This window comes from Haemaphysalis longicornis, unplaced genomic scaffold (assembly GCF_048455015.1).
Source record: "Haemaphysalis longicornis isolate Haplotype H1 unplaced genomic scaffold, Haemaphysalis longicornis Haplotype H1 scaffold_9, whole genome shotgun sequence".
NCBI lineage: Eukaryota > Metazoa > Arthropoda > Arachnida > Ixodida > Ixodidae > Haemaphysalis > Haemaphysalis longicornis.
The window spans coordinates 129,217,321-129,235,047 of NW_027526460.1; the positions used below are offsets into that span (position 1 = coordinate 129,217,321).

Genomic DNA, 17,727 nt, shown 5'->3' on the forward strand with positions numbered 1-17,727 from the left:
ATACTACGATAAAGCTCTTGTTTTCACTTGATTCACTCATGGCATACCAACTAGCTCGCATCGACACATTATTTCAATAAAACATATCTTACTGCATGCTAAAATTGGCCCTTCTCAAGGACCTGTCATGAACCCCCGCGGCCGTCTCAGATGTGAGACTTGCAGGCGTCTGCAGACTGAGTGCATTGTTAATAGCACAGCCAGGAAATCCATGAAGAAATTTTTTGACGATTGTATTATGCGATGTACGCTGAGTAGCGTAAACACGGGCTTCGTGGCAGGTTCAGTAGCAGAGCACCTGGTGCGGTTTGTAGCCGATCTGCATTAGCGCCGGCTTAATCACGTCGTTTATGAGCGACGGCGGTCCGCAGCACAGCACCAGAACGCCGTAGTCCGGCGTAGGTAGGTACTGTTCCATGATCTCCCGGCTGAGGGGACCGGCCTCGTAGTTCTGTACTGCGTCATCGCTAGAGGGCGGCTGGCTCAGTACATGGCAGATGCTGCAAGAAGATTAAAATCTCCATTTTAAAATCTCCAAGCACTAACCAGCCCTGTTCCATGCTTACATCTACACTTAAACTGGGATGAAAATAACCTCTGTGTAGCGAATTCCTGGATTTAACGAAGTTTTTCTACCCCATTTCCACCTGCATTGAAGCCCACGTGTTTGCGACTTCTATGTAACGAAGGAGTTGCGACGTTTAACCTTGATGTAACGAATTCGCTACAGTGAGGAGTCATGGTTTTTTGCCCTTTTTCTAAAAAGTCAGCTGGTGAAATGCGCCAGTTTGGCGAATTCGGCCCCAACCGCAATCTCCCGCGCGTTTACAGGTGTGAGTGCGGTGTCGGTTATGTGGTTGGCCTGCCTGTCGGCGTGTAGTCGCGTGTCTCCACCGATATCTGTGGTGTCGGTTCGTCGGTGAAGAGTTCTGCTGACAGAAAAGGAAATTTAAAGTTTTTTTCTTTTCAAGACAAGTTCACAGTTTTAAATGCCGTTTCCGCCGGCGAGAGAGAAGAACGTCAGGCGTTGCGCTGCTGAGTACGAGTTCGCGGGTTCGATTCCCGGCTGCGGCGGCCGCTTTTCTGATGGAGGCGAAAAGCAAAAACGCCCGTGTGTACGAGATTTCGGCGCACGTTAAAGATCCCCAGGTGGTCAAAATTAATCCGGAGCCCTCCACTACGGCGCGCCTCATCGCCTGCGTTGCGTCGGCGCGTTAAACCCCACAATCAATCAATCAATCAGAGAAGAACGTCACCGCCCGGTACAGTGTCCCAGCCAGCATCCCCTCAACAATTTTGAGTGCGGAAAAGAGCCTCAAGTTCGCGAAAAGGCGCCCTTTCGGCATACGTTTGGCTCTTGAAGCGCGCTAAGACACCGAAAAGTTTTAAAAAGCAGAAGTGATACTTTAGGTACGTTTGTGAATACCGGGGCCGTGCAGTATCAGCAGGCGCAATTCCCGCAGTTTTTCAGTATGAAATATATGCTTCAACAAGGGGGAGTTCAGCATCACTGACGTCTAGCATATTGGTTTCTTTTCGGCTTCATTCACTCGAGCTTCAGCTCGAAACCTGCATGTTACGAAAAGATGGATGTAACTAAAAAATTCGCATTTTTATCAACTTCGCTAAATCCAGGTTTAATTCTACTGTGCTATGCACGGAGGTCGCAATCTTGCAAACGAGGCACTATTCCTAGAACTTGGTGGGCAGCTTGTAACCATGTTTGGTCGATTTCCAGCGTGTCTGGGTGCTATGTGTGTACAGGCTTATGCGCATGGGGTAGCCTGCTTTTTGCATCAAGGAACCCTCTATATCTGCAGACACGAACCGGCCTATTCGATCTTTATCTATCCACAGAGCAGGAAGGCGCCAAATGTTCGCTTTCGGGCAAAGTATGCGGTAGTGTTTCTTACAGGGTATTTATTTACCCAACGTTGGAATGAGGGCATGGGATAGTTACTCGTTCACTCGTTAGGTCGGTGGTACGCACAAATCAATCGCCTTCGTTGTCGTGTTTGCGAACACGACGTATTTACGAAATACGCTAGCACTAAAGTCCCATAATTGTCGCCGTCCTCTTCTTCGGCGCATGGACCCTCAGGAACGCGAAAATAGATTTCAGATGCCGTCTTCGCCTAAGCAGAGGCCATTAACCATTGAGAGGTCTGGGTATCATCCGCCGCGGTGGCTCGATGGCTAAGCCATTGCCCTGCTGAGCACGAAGACGCTGGTTTGATTCCCGGCAGCGGCGGCCGCTTATCTGATGGAGGCGAAAAGCAAAAACGCCCGTGTGGACGAGATTTCGGCGCATGTTAAAGATCCCCAGGTGGTCAAAATTAATCCGGAGCCCTCCACTACGGTGCGCCTCAACGCCTGTGTTGCGTCGGTGGGCTAAACATCACAATCGATCGATCGAGTTTTATGGGTATCGTATATTTTTCGATGGTCATCGTCGCTTCGTCGACGAAAGAAATAGATGAGCAGGCTAACCAGGGGTTACATTTTCCTCCGAAGTTGTCGGTAACGCAGCACATCGGCCAAGAAGCTAAATGTGAACTATCACAATTGTCGTCGTCGTGTGTGTCTCAGGTGTGTGCCACGGCGTCGCAATGCAGGGGTATGTGTTGCTACACTACTCAGCGAAGTTAGTCAGTTGAAGCAGTGTGGCATCAGTCAAACTCGCCGGCACCTGCTCTTTGCTCGTCCGCCAAATGTTTTTTGCACCAGATGAGACTCGAGATGTATCTACCAAGTGCCGCTATATTGCGAAGCAATATTTGTCGAACTCATTCAGTTTTCATTCCGGTTAATCCGCTTTTCTCGGCGCCGCTCCTACGCTCCCCTTCGCCACCACCCACCCCTCTTTCACAAACGTTATTCCTTTGGCCACACCCAAAGGCTCTTTCACAGGTTGCGCAATGAGCTGATAACAACGGTAGCACTCTTATCAGATGATTGCGGAGAATCAACAAAAGCGGGAATGGGTGTAAAACGTGCTAACCCCGAGCATGTAGCCGCCGCCATTGCAGCCTCAAATCCTACCTCGTCGAGTATGGGCGTAAAATCTGCTGGCCCCGAGCTTGTAGCCGCCGCCATTGCAGCCTCAAATCCTACCTCGTCGAGTAGCTGCGAATTCCTCCCGGATGAAGAGCAACTTGGTCTTTTGGTTTGCCGACGTGAGCCCTCAATTCTTGTCCAGCTTGAAGGGCTTCCCGTGCGACATTTTCGCCCCTGTATTTCACGCCTAAGCAAGGGACCATTCCCGGTTGCCGATTTTGGCGTGCCCGGATTGGGGTGGAAGGAAGAGACGTGCACGCACGTGCAGCTTGGCTTCATGCCGCTACCGATGACATGCGCGTGGTGCTGGTAGGCAATTTAAACATGGAAGTCTCACTGCTCAATGCGATCAGTCAGCTGTCCCACGTGGTCAAGCGGTTCGGCTTCGTTTTGATATTTTACGCAAACAATAAGAGTCTCACCACGTGGTACGGAAACAGAGAGCTACGTCTTTGCCGCTGGATTAAAGCTCTAGCCTCTCCCTTGGTTTAACTCGCTATAGGATGGACGCATGTCATACGCTTGGAGGAATAAGGGCGTGAATTGAAGGATCGTCTGCAGAACACGAGCACGAATGCGGTAGAAAAGAACAGAAAGCAACTCCCACCACCATTTCCGCGCAAAATTGTAGCACGTCGAGTAGCGGCGAATCCCTCCCGTATGAACAGCAGCTTTCCCGCTTGGAACGTCAACGTGCCAATATTTCTTGTTTAAGTTGAAATGGCTTTTAGGGCGACATTTCCGACGGTGTCTTTCACTTCTAAGCCCCCGCACATAACCGGTTGCCGGTTTATACAGGCGTAGCTTCATAACAGAGGGAGGGGGTGGGGAGGGGTGTGCACACGCATTTTATGTTTCATGTCTTCACTGGTTACATGCCTGTTGTTCTGGCGGCAGGTTTAAACTTGGACGTCAAACGGCCCGATGCGACTTATACGGTGTCCTCCTTGGTCAATCGGATCGGATTGGTGGGTTACGGACAGTAAGACGCCTACCTCGCTGGAGGCAGAGAGCTCCATCTTCTTCCGCTAGAGTAAATCCCGAATCCTTCCAGGTATATACAACTAATTGGCTAGCAAGTATACTCACTCGCAAATCGGAAACAAACGTGTTTTGTTTCATGCATTCCGTGGAATTGGTTCAGTTTCACAGGTAATGCTTCACAGAGTGAAAGAGAACCCAATTTACTGTGTGGTTGTACTTCCTATCACAGGCAAAATTGACAAAACAGCGGCAAATGATTCTTCCACTCTTTCAACTTGATAACAGCCCGTCAGAAATGTATACATAAGCGTCTCATGGCGCTGTGGCGTCTTTTCTTTCACCGCGTCCGTTGGGCCGTTGTTTTTTAACACGAAAGTGTTTTATTTCGGGATACATAAAGATTTCACAGACTTAATATCCGTCACGGAAATCACACCAGTAGAACCAACCAGGCAGCCTGTAAAGAGTGCACCCCTGCACACATGGTCTTCTTGCGTGGAAGCAACCTTTGCTACTGAATAGTAAGTTATACTTAGGAATGTTCGTTTTCGGGTTTCATATTTTAACCCGAAAGTGTTTTACGCCGGGATAAACCAAGGTTTCACTGACGTCATATCCGTCACGGAAATGACGCCAGTACACCTTTGCCGAAGCGACCCGCGGCAGGACGTCGCTCACCAAGCACACCCGCAATACAGTCACCGACCCGCAAATCATACTCAGCTGCAGATTTGGCTGCACGTTTCGCTTTCGTGTTTTACCGATTCCTATGCCAGAGGAATCAACCACAGTTTCTTACGCTCTTTCAGTATGGCAAGGAATTTATGCAAATGGGCGTACTCGTCTTCAGCCACTAAAGCAAGAAGTCGCACTAAGAGTAATTGGCATGTCTGAAACAGTGAAGCTTCCGTTTGATCCTAAGCAGCAACAACAGTGTCTTTCTTTTTCTTGAACTAGCCACTTGGTCGAGGACTAAGAAAGACACACCGGTTTCTTATCAAGAGAGTTCCTGCACAGTTCTCTTTGTGATATCCGAGATAAGTAGGAGAGTAAAGGACCGTTTCTTGTGTAATCCAATGTTTGCGGCAGCTTCGGCTCCCGGAATGATTCCAATGTTTAATTGACTTTCAACCATGAATTCCTCTAACAGAAATTCGCGTGTATGAATCAAAAATTTCCCTTCTCGCTTCTGAGCTCGGACAACCATCGAATGTTATAATTTTCAGTCGATTTTACCGAAGAAATTTTGAGTAATCGAAAGTGCACTCCAAGATGAGCCAAAAAAAAAAAAAACAACGCTTACGTGAGTTCGTTTCGGTACTTCTATTCGTGTGTCCGAGTTCAACTGAACGCGCGGGCTTCACTCGGTCAGTAATAATAGCCATCATATAGCCATCTCATGCCCTTGACTTGCTCAAGGCTTGACCTTTTCAACAATCTCTATCGTATGGCCTTGACTTTTTCTCGCGTCTAGGCTTTCCTCCCGAATGTAGTGGTAGAACTCTCCACGCCAAGGCCATTGAGTTGCTGTGAACATAATGCTTGTCCCGCGTTGAAACAAACAAGCTGGCGGCTAGTTGCACTCTATCGTTCATTGATATATTTGTGAGGCCTGCAGAAAAAGCCGACAAACATGTCAGCTTGATGGAGCCGCAGACCCCCACACTAACCGCTTTAACAGCAGTTAGAAAAATGTGACATGTTCTAACAATAATGTTGTTTGTTACAACTTAAGGTTTGCCGCAAATCATGAGGATAAAGTGACAACAAGAACAAAACAAAAAAACAAAAATTGCACCCACCTCCCCGTGAGGGGAACCCTGTGTAGATATGCGACGCATCGTGGGGTTCACTTGGTGTTTCCGTTGGATTGATTCTGAAATCGCGTGAAACATGTCGGGAACGCGTATGATTATTACGCGTATGATTATTATGTTTTATGATTATTATTATATTGGCCAATCTTGGTCAATCTCTCTAAGTGGTATGCTGGGGCTTCGCTGTCACAACGACCTTTACTCCATCATTGTTGCTGTAAGTGGGAGCTTCTTTTCTTTTATTGCAAGTGTTAATCATTGCCCCATCATGCGTTGTATCAGTAGCTTCTTGACGTAGTTTGAATGAGTCAAAGATATAAGGCGCGTTCGTAGCATTTGATTCTGTCTCGGTTTTGTGGCGCAGTGGGACGAGCACCATGTACCGCGCGTTCCGCCCACAGGGTCGTGGGATCGAAACCGGGCGCCGCTAACTATTATTTTTTTATAGTGTATGGGGAGGGGTGTGGACGAGAGAGGGGCATCGGAGAGGAGAGGGGGTGAGCGGCGGAGAGCGCAGCTCGCGCGGCGAGGAGAATGGGGGAGGGGCGGACGACCACAACGCCGACGCTGCATGGACAAGGCGAGTGAATGAGATGCAGTCGCATCTAAAAGACGTCGGGCACAGTGATTAGTATAACTAGCATCAAACACAAAGGAAAGAAATATTGTGGGTACGGCGCGTGGATGACCGTGCCCAAGTGAAATTTACATATACAGTTAATGTAATGAACCTCTATGTAACGAATTCCTAGATTTAATGAAGTTTTCCAATTCCCCATTGCCACCGCCAAAGAAGCCTATGTGTTCGCGACCTCTCTGTAACGAAGGAGTTGCGGCGGACAATTGAATTTGATGTAACGAACTCACTAAGCTAATTAGTCATTGTTCTTGGCACTTTTACTGACAAAATCGGCCAGAGGAATGCGCGAATTTACCGAGTACTAGCCCTACTTTAATGAGCCAGCAGCTATGAAAACGTCTATAATCGCCAAAAATAGAATTGTTCATGATGACGATGATGATGACGGTGATAAAAAGAGCAGATAGATTCTCATGGCAAATGCAGCACCACTTTAGGTTTTGCTTGCGTAGCGGGACACCAGGTGGCAAGAGTAACTACACTTCATTTTTTTCGCCCGTGCAACAATCTACGGTGCGTTCCCACGTGTGAGTGCGATGTCGGGTCGAGATCTAAGTTTTGAGGTGCTAGGCCTGCCTGTCGGCTTGTAGTCGCGCGTCTTTATTGCTATCTGTGGTGTCGGTTCGCCGGTAATGAGTTCTGCTGCCAGAAATCGAGAAGTTTTCTCTTTTCAAGACAAGCTCGCATTTTTAAATGCCGTCGCCGCCCGGTACAGTATCCAAACTAGCAGCCTCGCAACGATTTTGAGTGGGAAAAAGAGCATCCAGTTTGAGAAAAGGCACCCTTCCAGCATAAGTTTCGTTCGTGAAACGCGTTTGGAACCCTGCCTTCTTCGGAGCTCCGTGTAGTGCCTCAGCTCGCGTGAAATCAGCAGACGTAAATCACTCAGTTTTTCCTTGTGAAATAAATCGGTCAAGGGTGAGTTCACCTTCCCCGATGTCTAGCATTGTGATTTCGCTTCTGCTTCAATGACGCAAGCTGTAACCATAAACCTGCACGAAACAAAAACCCGGATGTGACGAAAAAGTGCCAACTTTTGTGAACTTCGTTATATCCAGTTTTAGCTGTATACGCACCTGAATTGGTGGTCGAAACCCTTGGCGTACTCGTCTAGCTCGAGGCGCGCGATGATGTCCTTGTCGCTGGTGTTGACGTCGATCATATAGACGCGCGTCTGGTCGATGTCGTCGGACAGAATGTGGCGCAGCAGCTGCAGCATCGGAGTGACGCCAGTTCCGGCCGCCACGAGGCCCAATCGCGTGACCAGCGGCAGGTGCCCGTCGTCTATCAAGGCGAAGCGCCCACGGCCCTCGTACACGAATCGTCCCTTGGGGCCCTGAATCTGCGAAGAGCAGCGGAGGCAGTACGCCAGATGTCATCGAAGAAACTCTTTTCGTTCGCTTACAAAGTGGAGCTAATTGTGTTGTTTCAAGGCAGAGAAAACTGGTTTGCAAGAACTGCATACGTCACTTTTGATGTAAACATCTGCAGCTGCGTAAAATCGAAACTACGCAGCTCTGGTAGCAGTCACCTTGCATTTAATACCTTGAGAGCAGCCTAGGCGATGGCGCAGAACATCTTCCCAGATATGAGCCTAGTGCACTTCTAGCGAGTGAAAGAGAGAAACTCCTTGTTAAAAAAGTTTCGCTGATATACGAGACTACGTATGTGTTCTATGCTTTAAGACGGTGGTAATGGGAAAATGGTCATCTAGGGACGATGGAAGAAAAAAGAAAGATGACATAGGATTCAACTAAGTTGTGTTGAAGCAAGAATCCTAACATTATCGGTATTTTTAAATGGTATGTAGAGAAGTATTCTAGGGCTTGGTACATGTGGGAATGGTAAGGCCATTACACGATCCTAACCTAAAATGGTTCATAATAAGTCATTGCACATAACATACATTATTTCGTGCTCGTTACAAAACTTTATCTAGCTTCCGCCTAAGCGGCGGAGTGTAACAATTGTGTCTTAGCCGTCAGGGGACGTGACAGGAATCATAGTTGGGTCCGAGGAGAAAACCGGAGCTATTTGCGTACTCTGAATTGAGCCCGGGATCACGGTTTGTTGAGTCCACGCTAATGGTTATATTCTCCTAGGTGCTCATTTTCCTTGAGGCTTCAAACCACTTTTAACACCGAACAGCGACGCCGGGCCTCTGCGCCTTGATACTGCTGCAGCTCGCGAAGAAAGAGAAAGTTCGGGCTACGGCGGGCGCTTTCGGCGCAATGTTGAAGTTTTGTTCTGAATTTGTTTTTTGGAGGCATCGAAAATGAGCGCTCATCCAGTTATCATCCACACGGGAAGAGGCGCCGACGCTAGTAAGCTTATAGCGTAACCTGCGACAGAACTAACAGGTACTCTGTACTAGGCGATGCGCAGAGTCAGTGGTCTCGTAGACTTCTGGCTTCCCTCATTCCTGAAAATTTTTGCAGCCGCACAACAGGGGATAACGCTCCTTTCGTTTCGCTTTCCCTCTGCGTACGCCAATGATCCCCATGCGATAAGCTTTGCATTGCGCGGATGCTACGTAGGTCGTCGATAAGTTTTCAGGTTGTACCTCCCGCGCTCCAGTGTAGGCCCTCAGTGAGGTCTTAAAGGGGTCCTGAAATACCTTCCGCCCATGCATGGATGCACATGTAACCAAATAAAGCAATGTGTTGGCAATCTCTTCCTGCAAGAAGTTTGTTAAAGCGATGAGTATTAGCTGAAAAATCGTAAATCAAAAACCGCGCGTTATCGTCGCGCCGTATTTCCTCCTCCTTACAACTTCTTCGCTGTTGTCGGCGCGCGAGCCTTCCCTCCCATGATGCTGCGCTCCTCAGCGGTTACGTACTTCCGCTATTGCGCTCCTCAGACTGCCGTCTGCTACGGGCAAGCTCTTTCGGCCTTTTCATCTTTGTTGACACCATGGATATGAATCCCGCACTCCGCTCAAGGCTGGAAAAGCGAACGAAAGACCTGGCCACATGTGCGCGGCCTGGCCTTGCCCTTTCGCGGTGTACGTTGCTGCAGTTGCTATCGGGGGCACGTGACTTTTTATCGGCGGCGAACTCGCAGCCGCACGGGCAGAATCGTGCCCTCGTTCCCTTTGATGCACCGCGCACTTATAATCCAAAAAGCCGTCTCAGATGTGACCGCGCTGGCGCCGGGTCTTATTTTGCGGCGGTGGTAATTCCTACCGGCGGCATGTGAAAAAGTCATTTTAAACGGACACAGAACCCGTGCCTAAAACGCGCCGGATCGGATCGCTTTATCAGTGGCGATGAACGGGAAGGCGCAGAGCAGACCAACGCCGCACTCGAGCAGCGAGCACCCGTGTTCTGACAAGCTGCACTCATGTGTTGCATTCAACACTGACGGGAAAGCGTTTGTTTGAACTTGTTTGGATAGTCGTAAATGTCCAAGCACTCCGGCACTCCGCTAGCAGATCAGCCGGCGAGTCATTTCGCAAAACATTCGACAGATGGCGCCTATGCATTAGAGCGTCGCTACGCAAAACTGACGAGAAGCTCTACTAAAACTCCCCTCGCGGTGTTTTCGTAGCGGGAAGGAAAAAATTAACGTTTAGCGTATGAAAAAGCAACAAACGGTGTACTAAAACTCTCTATTAGCAGCAAAATTCACTATAGCAAAATAGCGTGCGTACGTGAGGCCGCAAAATGGCGGCAAGTAGCGCGAGATGGAGGAGAGGTTTTAAAGACGATAGTCTTTCTTGGGCTACTTAAACCCAGAAATTTTGGTCTGTCTGTATGTCCGTCTGTCTGTCTGTGACTCGATTCAGCCACCCGGCCAAAGCAAAACAATGCCTGCGCAATAGTCTTCTATAGTCACAGCTAAATGTACCCGTCTATGTCCGGTGTAACGTTCATACTTGTCAACATTGTTGAAGAAGAACAAGACATTACACAAATATGAGACAACAAATCAATACAGAAGTGATATTTGCAGTGTTCCTTTATAAAAAAATCAAACATGCTTGACTTTTGTGAAATTAAATACTTCATCATCTGCAGAAAAAGAATTCACTCCGCCGTCGCCTGCTGTCGCCCGCGCCACTATAGCTTCTGGCGCCATTTTAAGAAATCAACCGGCAACAGTTACGCAAGGTTCCACTAGATAGGTTCCATGTTCTGCTTGCAACGCACGTGGAGTAGGGAAACGCGGTTCTATAAACGTTGACGTAGGGCGCCTCGATTAACGCGCGTCTTCGCCGTACGGTAGCGTTCGCATCGAGACACCCGGTTTGGAGCAGTGGAACGCGGGAAATTTAAAATGATTTAAGCAAACCTTTGGCGTCTTTACATTGGGAGGAGCGCGACGCAAGAGGAACAACATGAGAGGTGAGCGGGAAAACGAAGGGAGGCATTTACTTCGCAAAAGCGGATAAAGACTATCGTCTTTTTACGGCATTTGCAACGAAAGGAGCAGATACGCGACCAATTTTCTGTGCTTCCGATGAACCAAGTTCTTTGCCCATGTGTTTTTAATACGACAAGTGATTAGCACGTCGCCATCACGCAGCTCTGTATCGTCGTAACATCGATGACTGTCCGAACGAAGCTTGCAGCTAAGCCATGGCAGCGACCGATGTGTGTGTGTGTGCATCGCCTCCTGTGTTGTGCACGCGTTCGTTTCGCGATGAAACGTGACGTTGTACTTCTGCGGGTGGATAGTACTTCCCATGGTATGGATTATCTTTCTTGAGCGACGTACGACTTAACCTCGCATGGGGTATGTGCAGTGCGCCTGGCTAAATGCCTTCTCACCTTGCGCGCCAGAGTTAACTTACTTGCTGTTCGTCCCCGCAAACCGGGCGCGACGTGAATGCCGAATTTACGACGGGCAGAAGGAAGCAACCGATCGTCTGTCAATCGCGGTTCAGGCTTCCAACGCATGTTGTGACGTTGTGTTCGTTCGAAACGCATTTCTGGATTGTTTTGAAGTGGAAAAAAATGTATCCGTCAAACCCGGGAATTCGGCTCAGGGCGTTCTCTGCGATTGCACAAAAGAAGTGCCACGGGGCTTCGACGCTTTCTTTATGGTACGTACTCAGGTAAGATAATATCGATGTCGTGTTATGGCCGTCATTCAATACAAACGGTTAAGCGTTTGTTTACACTTGTTTTGTTTGTCGTAAAATGTCCAAGCACTCCGGCACTCCGCTGGCAGATCAGCCGGCGAGCCTATGCTGAGCAGACGACACATCTCTTTGCCGGAAGTGCGCGAGAAAGCTGCCCAATAGCAGGATGTCTAGCTCATGACGAACATCTGGGAATCGATGACGTACACATGTGAAGATGGCGGCGTCCAAAAACACGCAGGGAAGGGTGAGAAAAGGGCGACAAACTTTGCAACAAAAATGTGAGCTTTCCGCTGCACGTAAAAGTGTAATACTTGGCACAGCTGACGTTGACGACCCAATCTAACGATTGCGCTAGTTCATTTAGTGTGCTCAAAACGCCTTTCAGGGCCCCTTTAATATCACGACCTCACAGATGCCTCTTTCATCCCATACAAGACGCTAAACAGCCCTGGATGGAAGAAAATGCGGTGACAACATCTAAAATAAGTTTTAAAGACACGGGAAAATCTGTCGTTGATGTGTGCCTAAAGGGGCCGTGATGACAAAATACACGTTTTGGTCACTGAAAAGACTGCTTCGTCACAAGGACAATGATGCGAATTCAGCGGGGACTTTTAACAACTAAGCTAGATTGCAAGAGCAGATGAATCAATGGCGATTTATCTCCAACTTCTCGTCAGGACCTGATGACTTCCCAAAACATTTGTGTGATTGGCAGCCTCCGATCAAAGTCACCGTTAAGCAACGTGCCTGTATGAATATAATGGGGCATCTACTTCATTTTAAACGTTCCAGTTGAAGGCTAACGTGCGTAAAGTGCATTGTTAGGCTAATCGTTCCTTAGACGTTATGGTTCTCAACTCCGCAAGAACAGACTGTGGACGACACCGAAAAAAAAGAAAAAAAAAAGCAATTTGGAGACGAGTTAGAAGTAAGGGGCAATACATTTGTTGGCTGTATAGATGACTTGCTACACTCTTGCATCCAAGGACTCATGGAAAGCGGGAACTGGGCATTGGAGGGACGAAACACACGAGTTATACCGTTCGCTGGTTAACCGGCTTCGCCTAGTGCAAGGACGCAGTTTTATTATTACCACAGCTACGTCGGGGCTGACGGCATTTAACACAATGTTTTGAATTTTTTCATTACTACTATCACTTTCCGGTTGAAAATATGTTTCGGGGCGCTGAATTGCGGTTGGCCGAGTTACCAAATGCGTAATTTTTCAAAGTACACCAAGTTATACGATTTCTTTCTTGAAGGGCGTTTTTAGCACAATTTCTCGGTTATCGGTTATGGTTCATTTAAGTACTTAAATACTTAAGTACTTAAGTACTTACCGTTTAAATCTGGGTTTAGGAACAAACTACACCTTGTCATGGCTTCCTAAATATGTTTTATGCCCACTTATATGTTCATACATAAGAAATTGCAGGGTACTACCGCCATTAAGTACAGAAACGAACATTACAACGTTGGTTTATTTAAAACATTTCCGTTGCATTGATTTTTACTAAAACAATTAGAAACACCTTAACAACAGCGGGGAAGAAAGGTGATATAACAGCATAACAAAAACAATAATTGCAGCTTGCGCGGAGACTCGGAGCCGAACAAACAAGATATAAAAAAGACGGTGGCGCCAAGCAAAACAAACAAGATATAAAAAGACGCTGGCTCGCGCTTCGGCCGGCTCGTCGAAGCCGCGCAGACCCTGGTAACTCCGCGAGGCCTACGCTTAGTTGCGGGAAAAGAAAAGAAAATGAAGAAGCGGCTGCTTCGTCCTGCTTAAATCCCCCGAACGTTATTTCGGGGCTTTACTCCCGTTGCCCGCATAAGCCGCTTTGCGGACGTTGGCAAGCCCAAAATGTGGTTGACGCCGCTGTGGCTAGCGGTGATGTCTCAACGTTCCGCGACTTTCGTAACTCCATGCGTTGCCCCATATGTCTGAATTCTATTTGCCCATACGACTTCATTCGCTTCCACCGAAGATGCCTCGACACGAGTTTACGCTCGTGGAAATAAACTCATGTAGTACTTTTAATATCAAACCACAGACCTTTTTCGTCAAACCAGAATGAAGATTCCTCACTGTGGATGTCGTTGCGCGATTGATTATACTATTCATATTCCCTGAGCAACTCCCTAGGGGACCTCTGCTATTTCGTTTTACAGACAACGCACTAAGTTGCCGCCTCAAAATTCATTTAAGATGACACTTTGTGAGGCTTGACTTCACTGCAGAGCACCGACATCAGTGGCCATCGTTCAAAGCGTATTCATGCAACATCATGCAAAGCTAATGAGCTGACCGCTTTGGTTGTTGCGTCTAAAAATTACCCACATCGCTTGGGCCTTCCGTTTCGCGTTCGTATACTCTTTGTTATACCAGACTTCCTTTGTATACGTGCTCTAGACGATCGCAGGTCGTTGCAACGTAGCCATGGTAACGTCCGCAGCTAAGGAGCTGGCAAAAGGGCTTCCAAGTTCAGGCATCCATTGGCCCCAAAACTTAAACATTTTAATAAGGTTTTGAAGTAGTAAGCATTTTTAGGGGCAAGAAAATATAGGACCTAAAAATCAGTTCGCTCAACAGATGCACTGCAAACCCAAATCACACAATTGACACAACACAATATTGAAAACAACGCCTTCGATTCAGTGGAAAACTCACAATCCCCTACTCCAGTAACCTGCCAAGATGACCTTATCCAAGATCTTAACACAAATGCAAGGCCAGATAACCATCGCCATAGATAGTATTAATGCCCTGCTGAAAGAGCAGTCAGAACCATACTTTTCCGCATCGACCGCATGAACGGAACTACGAAGTTCAATTAGAGCAGCTAGAGCGCCCTCGAGGAAACAACGCAAAAAAGCCAAGTAACAATAGCTGTCTGCTAACCTAGATCAAATGTGACTACCTCACAGCGACCTTTACAGCCTTTCTTTGCAGTCCTCGTAAGCATCAGCTATCTGGGTTCAGTGGCCTACTCGAACGCGCCACGACCAGAGGAAAACACTGTCCGCTGATCGTTTTGGGAGATTTTAACGCACCGCACATGGTTTGGAGCTACAGACGCAATGCCTTCAAAGACATTGCGCTACAAAAGACTGAACAACAATTCAATTTTTTTGCTTCAATACCACCCTCAAACCCAAACTACACTAGGCATCAGCGTTTCCCGAGACACCACCCCGACCTCAAGCTTAGCAATAATATCAATGACACCCATTGGGAATGTACGCCCCACAACGCGGGGTAGTGGCCAATACCTCCTCGCATTAACGCTCAAGGGCAACTTGCCACCCACAAGCTGCGAACTGCGTGTAGCGTTAGCGTTTCTTACAAGTTATCCGCGGCGTGATTCCAGCTCCCCTTCCCCTCAAACAGCGTGGTTCAAAGAAGGCACCTGTACTTTGGCTCCCGGTCGAAGCGTGTTGAGGAACTGCGACATGCTGCCTTTGTTGGGGAACTGCGCCGGCGGTCCGGTACCGTAGATCTTCACCATGATGTCGAAGCTGCCGCGTTTGTTGCAGTGAGTGACCGGAGTGTAGGGCCTCATGACAAGCCGCCCACCGATGCGGGCGTACAAGAGCACGTGCTCGCCCGGTCGAAAGCCTAGCCGCTGCAAGAGTACAATAAAAGGTGCGAGGTTGAGCTTTTTCCCAATTAATTCGATAGACAAAAAGCGCTCTGTATGCTTAATTTTTGAACATGTGCGCAGATAAATCCAAAGGTACTGCGTTTAGCGTCTGCTACCGACTTAAACTACGAAAGGTGTGACCTTGAGAGAAATTTAACGTTGACTCCGCGCAGTACGTTAACGTAGTGTTACCGTCCACTTTCAAGACGACTGTGGTGTTCGAGAAGTAAGCATCGTGGTAAAAATGGTGGGACACAAAATCGTGCTCTTTTCCGGATGGTGAGAGTATCGAGTATTTATGAGTTGACTCGTGCCATGAACCTCGATGCGGCTGCAAACTCTTGCTACGCTGTCGTTAAATTTGGGGTATTGAAAGACTTTTTAGAATCAGCTCTCCAAAAGTCTTTCGACCTCCCAGCCTGCAGCATTTTTTATCAACAAGTATACAAAGGCGGCGGTCATCAGGTTAAACGGATACTATTTCGGGTAACTACTGCGGAGTCCTTGCGCCAGAAACAAAAGGCATGGTGAGGGTGAAACGAAGGCAAAAAAGAGCCCCGACGCCCTAGGCGATACCGTACACACCCAAAGGTGACACAACGCCAAGAAAACGGCGACTATAAGCAGAATGTGCCTATCATCTTTATACAGCCCGGGCAGTCTGTTGAGGTTGTGTGCGTGCATTTGTGGTGAGGTATGCGGCCCGTGGGAAAATGCACACCCGGCTCCACATGGATTGTGTTGTGGTGACTGTGTACGAGTTGTCAGTCAGCTGCGGTAAATCTTATCTAGGACAAATTTGTCGCTGTGTCAACGACCGGTCCGGGAGCATAAATTGACGTTCACAACTGCGCGCTGTGTGACTGTGCGACTTTTAGGGGCAAAGCCCCTTTATGGTTCGGGCTGGCGGCTTCTCCTGACGTCGTCGTAGTCGTCGTTGCATGTAGTCACGGTACTAAAACACCAGGACACACGTTTTCCGAGGCCTCGCGGTAGAACGTAACGCGTACTAAAAGAACCATAGAGGAAAGAATACTCAGGAGAGGCCCCTAGCATCCCAATGCATTGCGAAAAGTGTGAAGGAAATGACGTCATCTTTCTTGAGCCTAGCTTTTTACGGCTGTGGCGGCTAAACCTGGCAAAACGCCACGGACAATTTTTTACGGCGCTTTGACTGTGGCTTCCTCGCTACGTTGGCAACACAGCGCGGCAGCCGCTGGGGCGTCGTCGTCGTCTGCAATCTGTGCACTACAGCTGATTTCGCAGCGTTTATTCACTGCCATTTCCTTTGTGGTCTAATGTTCCTTCGAAGGCAATCCGATGGTTAATAATTGGCGTGGTCATCGAGCATAGTTGCCGTTATATTGAGGCGATATCTCGTCGATTCGCGCAGTGGTTCTCCATCCTTATCGGTCTGCCGGTGAGAAGGTGCGTGTTGGCAGCTTCAGCAGCGTCGGGCCCCTTTCTGCGGCGATTTGCTTCAGTTGGGAATCTATTCTCAACGAAAACAAGGCAATTGAGGCAGACACGCAGCGCTTCCGTTTTGCTCGACAGGACAGAGAGTGCATGGGCGAATATACTTACCTGTGAAAAGTGGTGCCCAATAGGCGAAACCACGAGTGTGACACGGAGCAAGAACAATATAGGAGGGGAAACGAGGCTTCCTAACGCGGCCAGATAATGTCACAAGCGCTGGTCATACGTTAAGCTAGCGACACCTTCCGCGGGGGAAGAAACTGCGGGGCTGCCGCTTTCGGCATTGCACAGCACAGCCAAGGAAAGGAGTGCGGCCGCTATCATTTCGTCCATCAGGCGCCGCTACCTTCTCCTTCATCGTCGCAGCGACGAAGCTTTGCAGTCCGCCTTCGTTTTCGTTGTGACATTATCGGGTCAGCTCGCCCGCGCTTATCGCGATGGGCCGTTTCGCCTCCTATATATTATTGCTCCGTGGTTTTGCTCGACAGGACAGAGAGTGCATGGGCGAATATACTTACCTGTGAAAAGTGGTGCCCAATAGGCGAAACCACGAGTGTGACACGGAGCAAGAACAATACGTGGAGTGTGACCAGCAACCCGGCACGCAACAGTGAGGCATCTTGCAAACTACTCCACTTATTTACGTGAAGTGAGATTAGACAGTTTTAGTTTCACGAGTGTGCAGAGTTCATGTACGCAAACCTGAAAAGCGTACGTATTCCACGCGCATGTAGTTTGCAACTTGTACGCGACGCACGCCGCGCGTACGGTGCCTGGATGCTTAGCGCCAAATACGAACAGACACTGCAGTAGCCACTCATGATCCCGCGAGCCTGTTGCTATGACGACGACAAACGCTACTTCGCCAGGCTCAAGAGCTCAAAAATCGTCCTTCTATCTCAAAAACGAAGGCCGTTTATCGATTCAAACTTTGGGTAAGGGTTAGAATGGGCAAATTGAATGCGATATCAACAGCTTAAAACATGACATCACACCGAGGAATTAGCGACGAAG

The 17,727-nt window shown here is 48.3% G+C and overlaps 1 protein-coding gene across 1 annotated transcript; it reads right to left on the minus strand.

Annotated features, from left to right (window-relative positions):
* Positions 1–246: 246 nt before the first annotated feature.
* Positions 247–15,211, minus strand: LOC144153733 (NADH-cytochrome b5 reductase 2-like). Its single transcript, XM_077685421.1, has 3 exons — positions 15,004–15,211; positions 7,575–7,840; positions 247–500 (listed from the first exon to the last, which is right to left on the minus strand). Exons 1-3 carry the CDS (start codon positions 15,154–15,156, stop codon positions 284–286), a joined length of 636 nt encoding a protein of 211 aa, XP_077541547.1. The 5' UTR covers positions 15,157–15,211; the 3' UTR covers positions 247–283.
* Between the last annotated feature and the right edge of the window lie 2,516 nt (positions 15,212–17,727).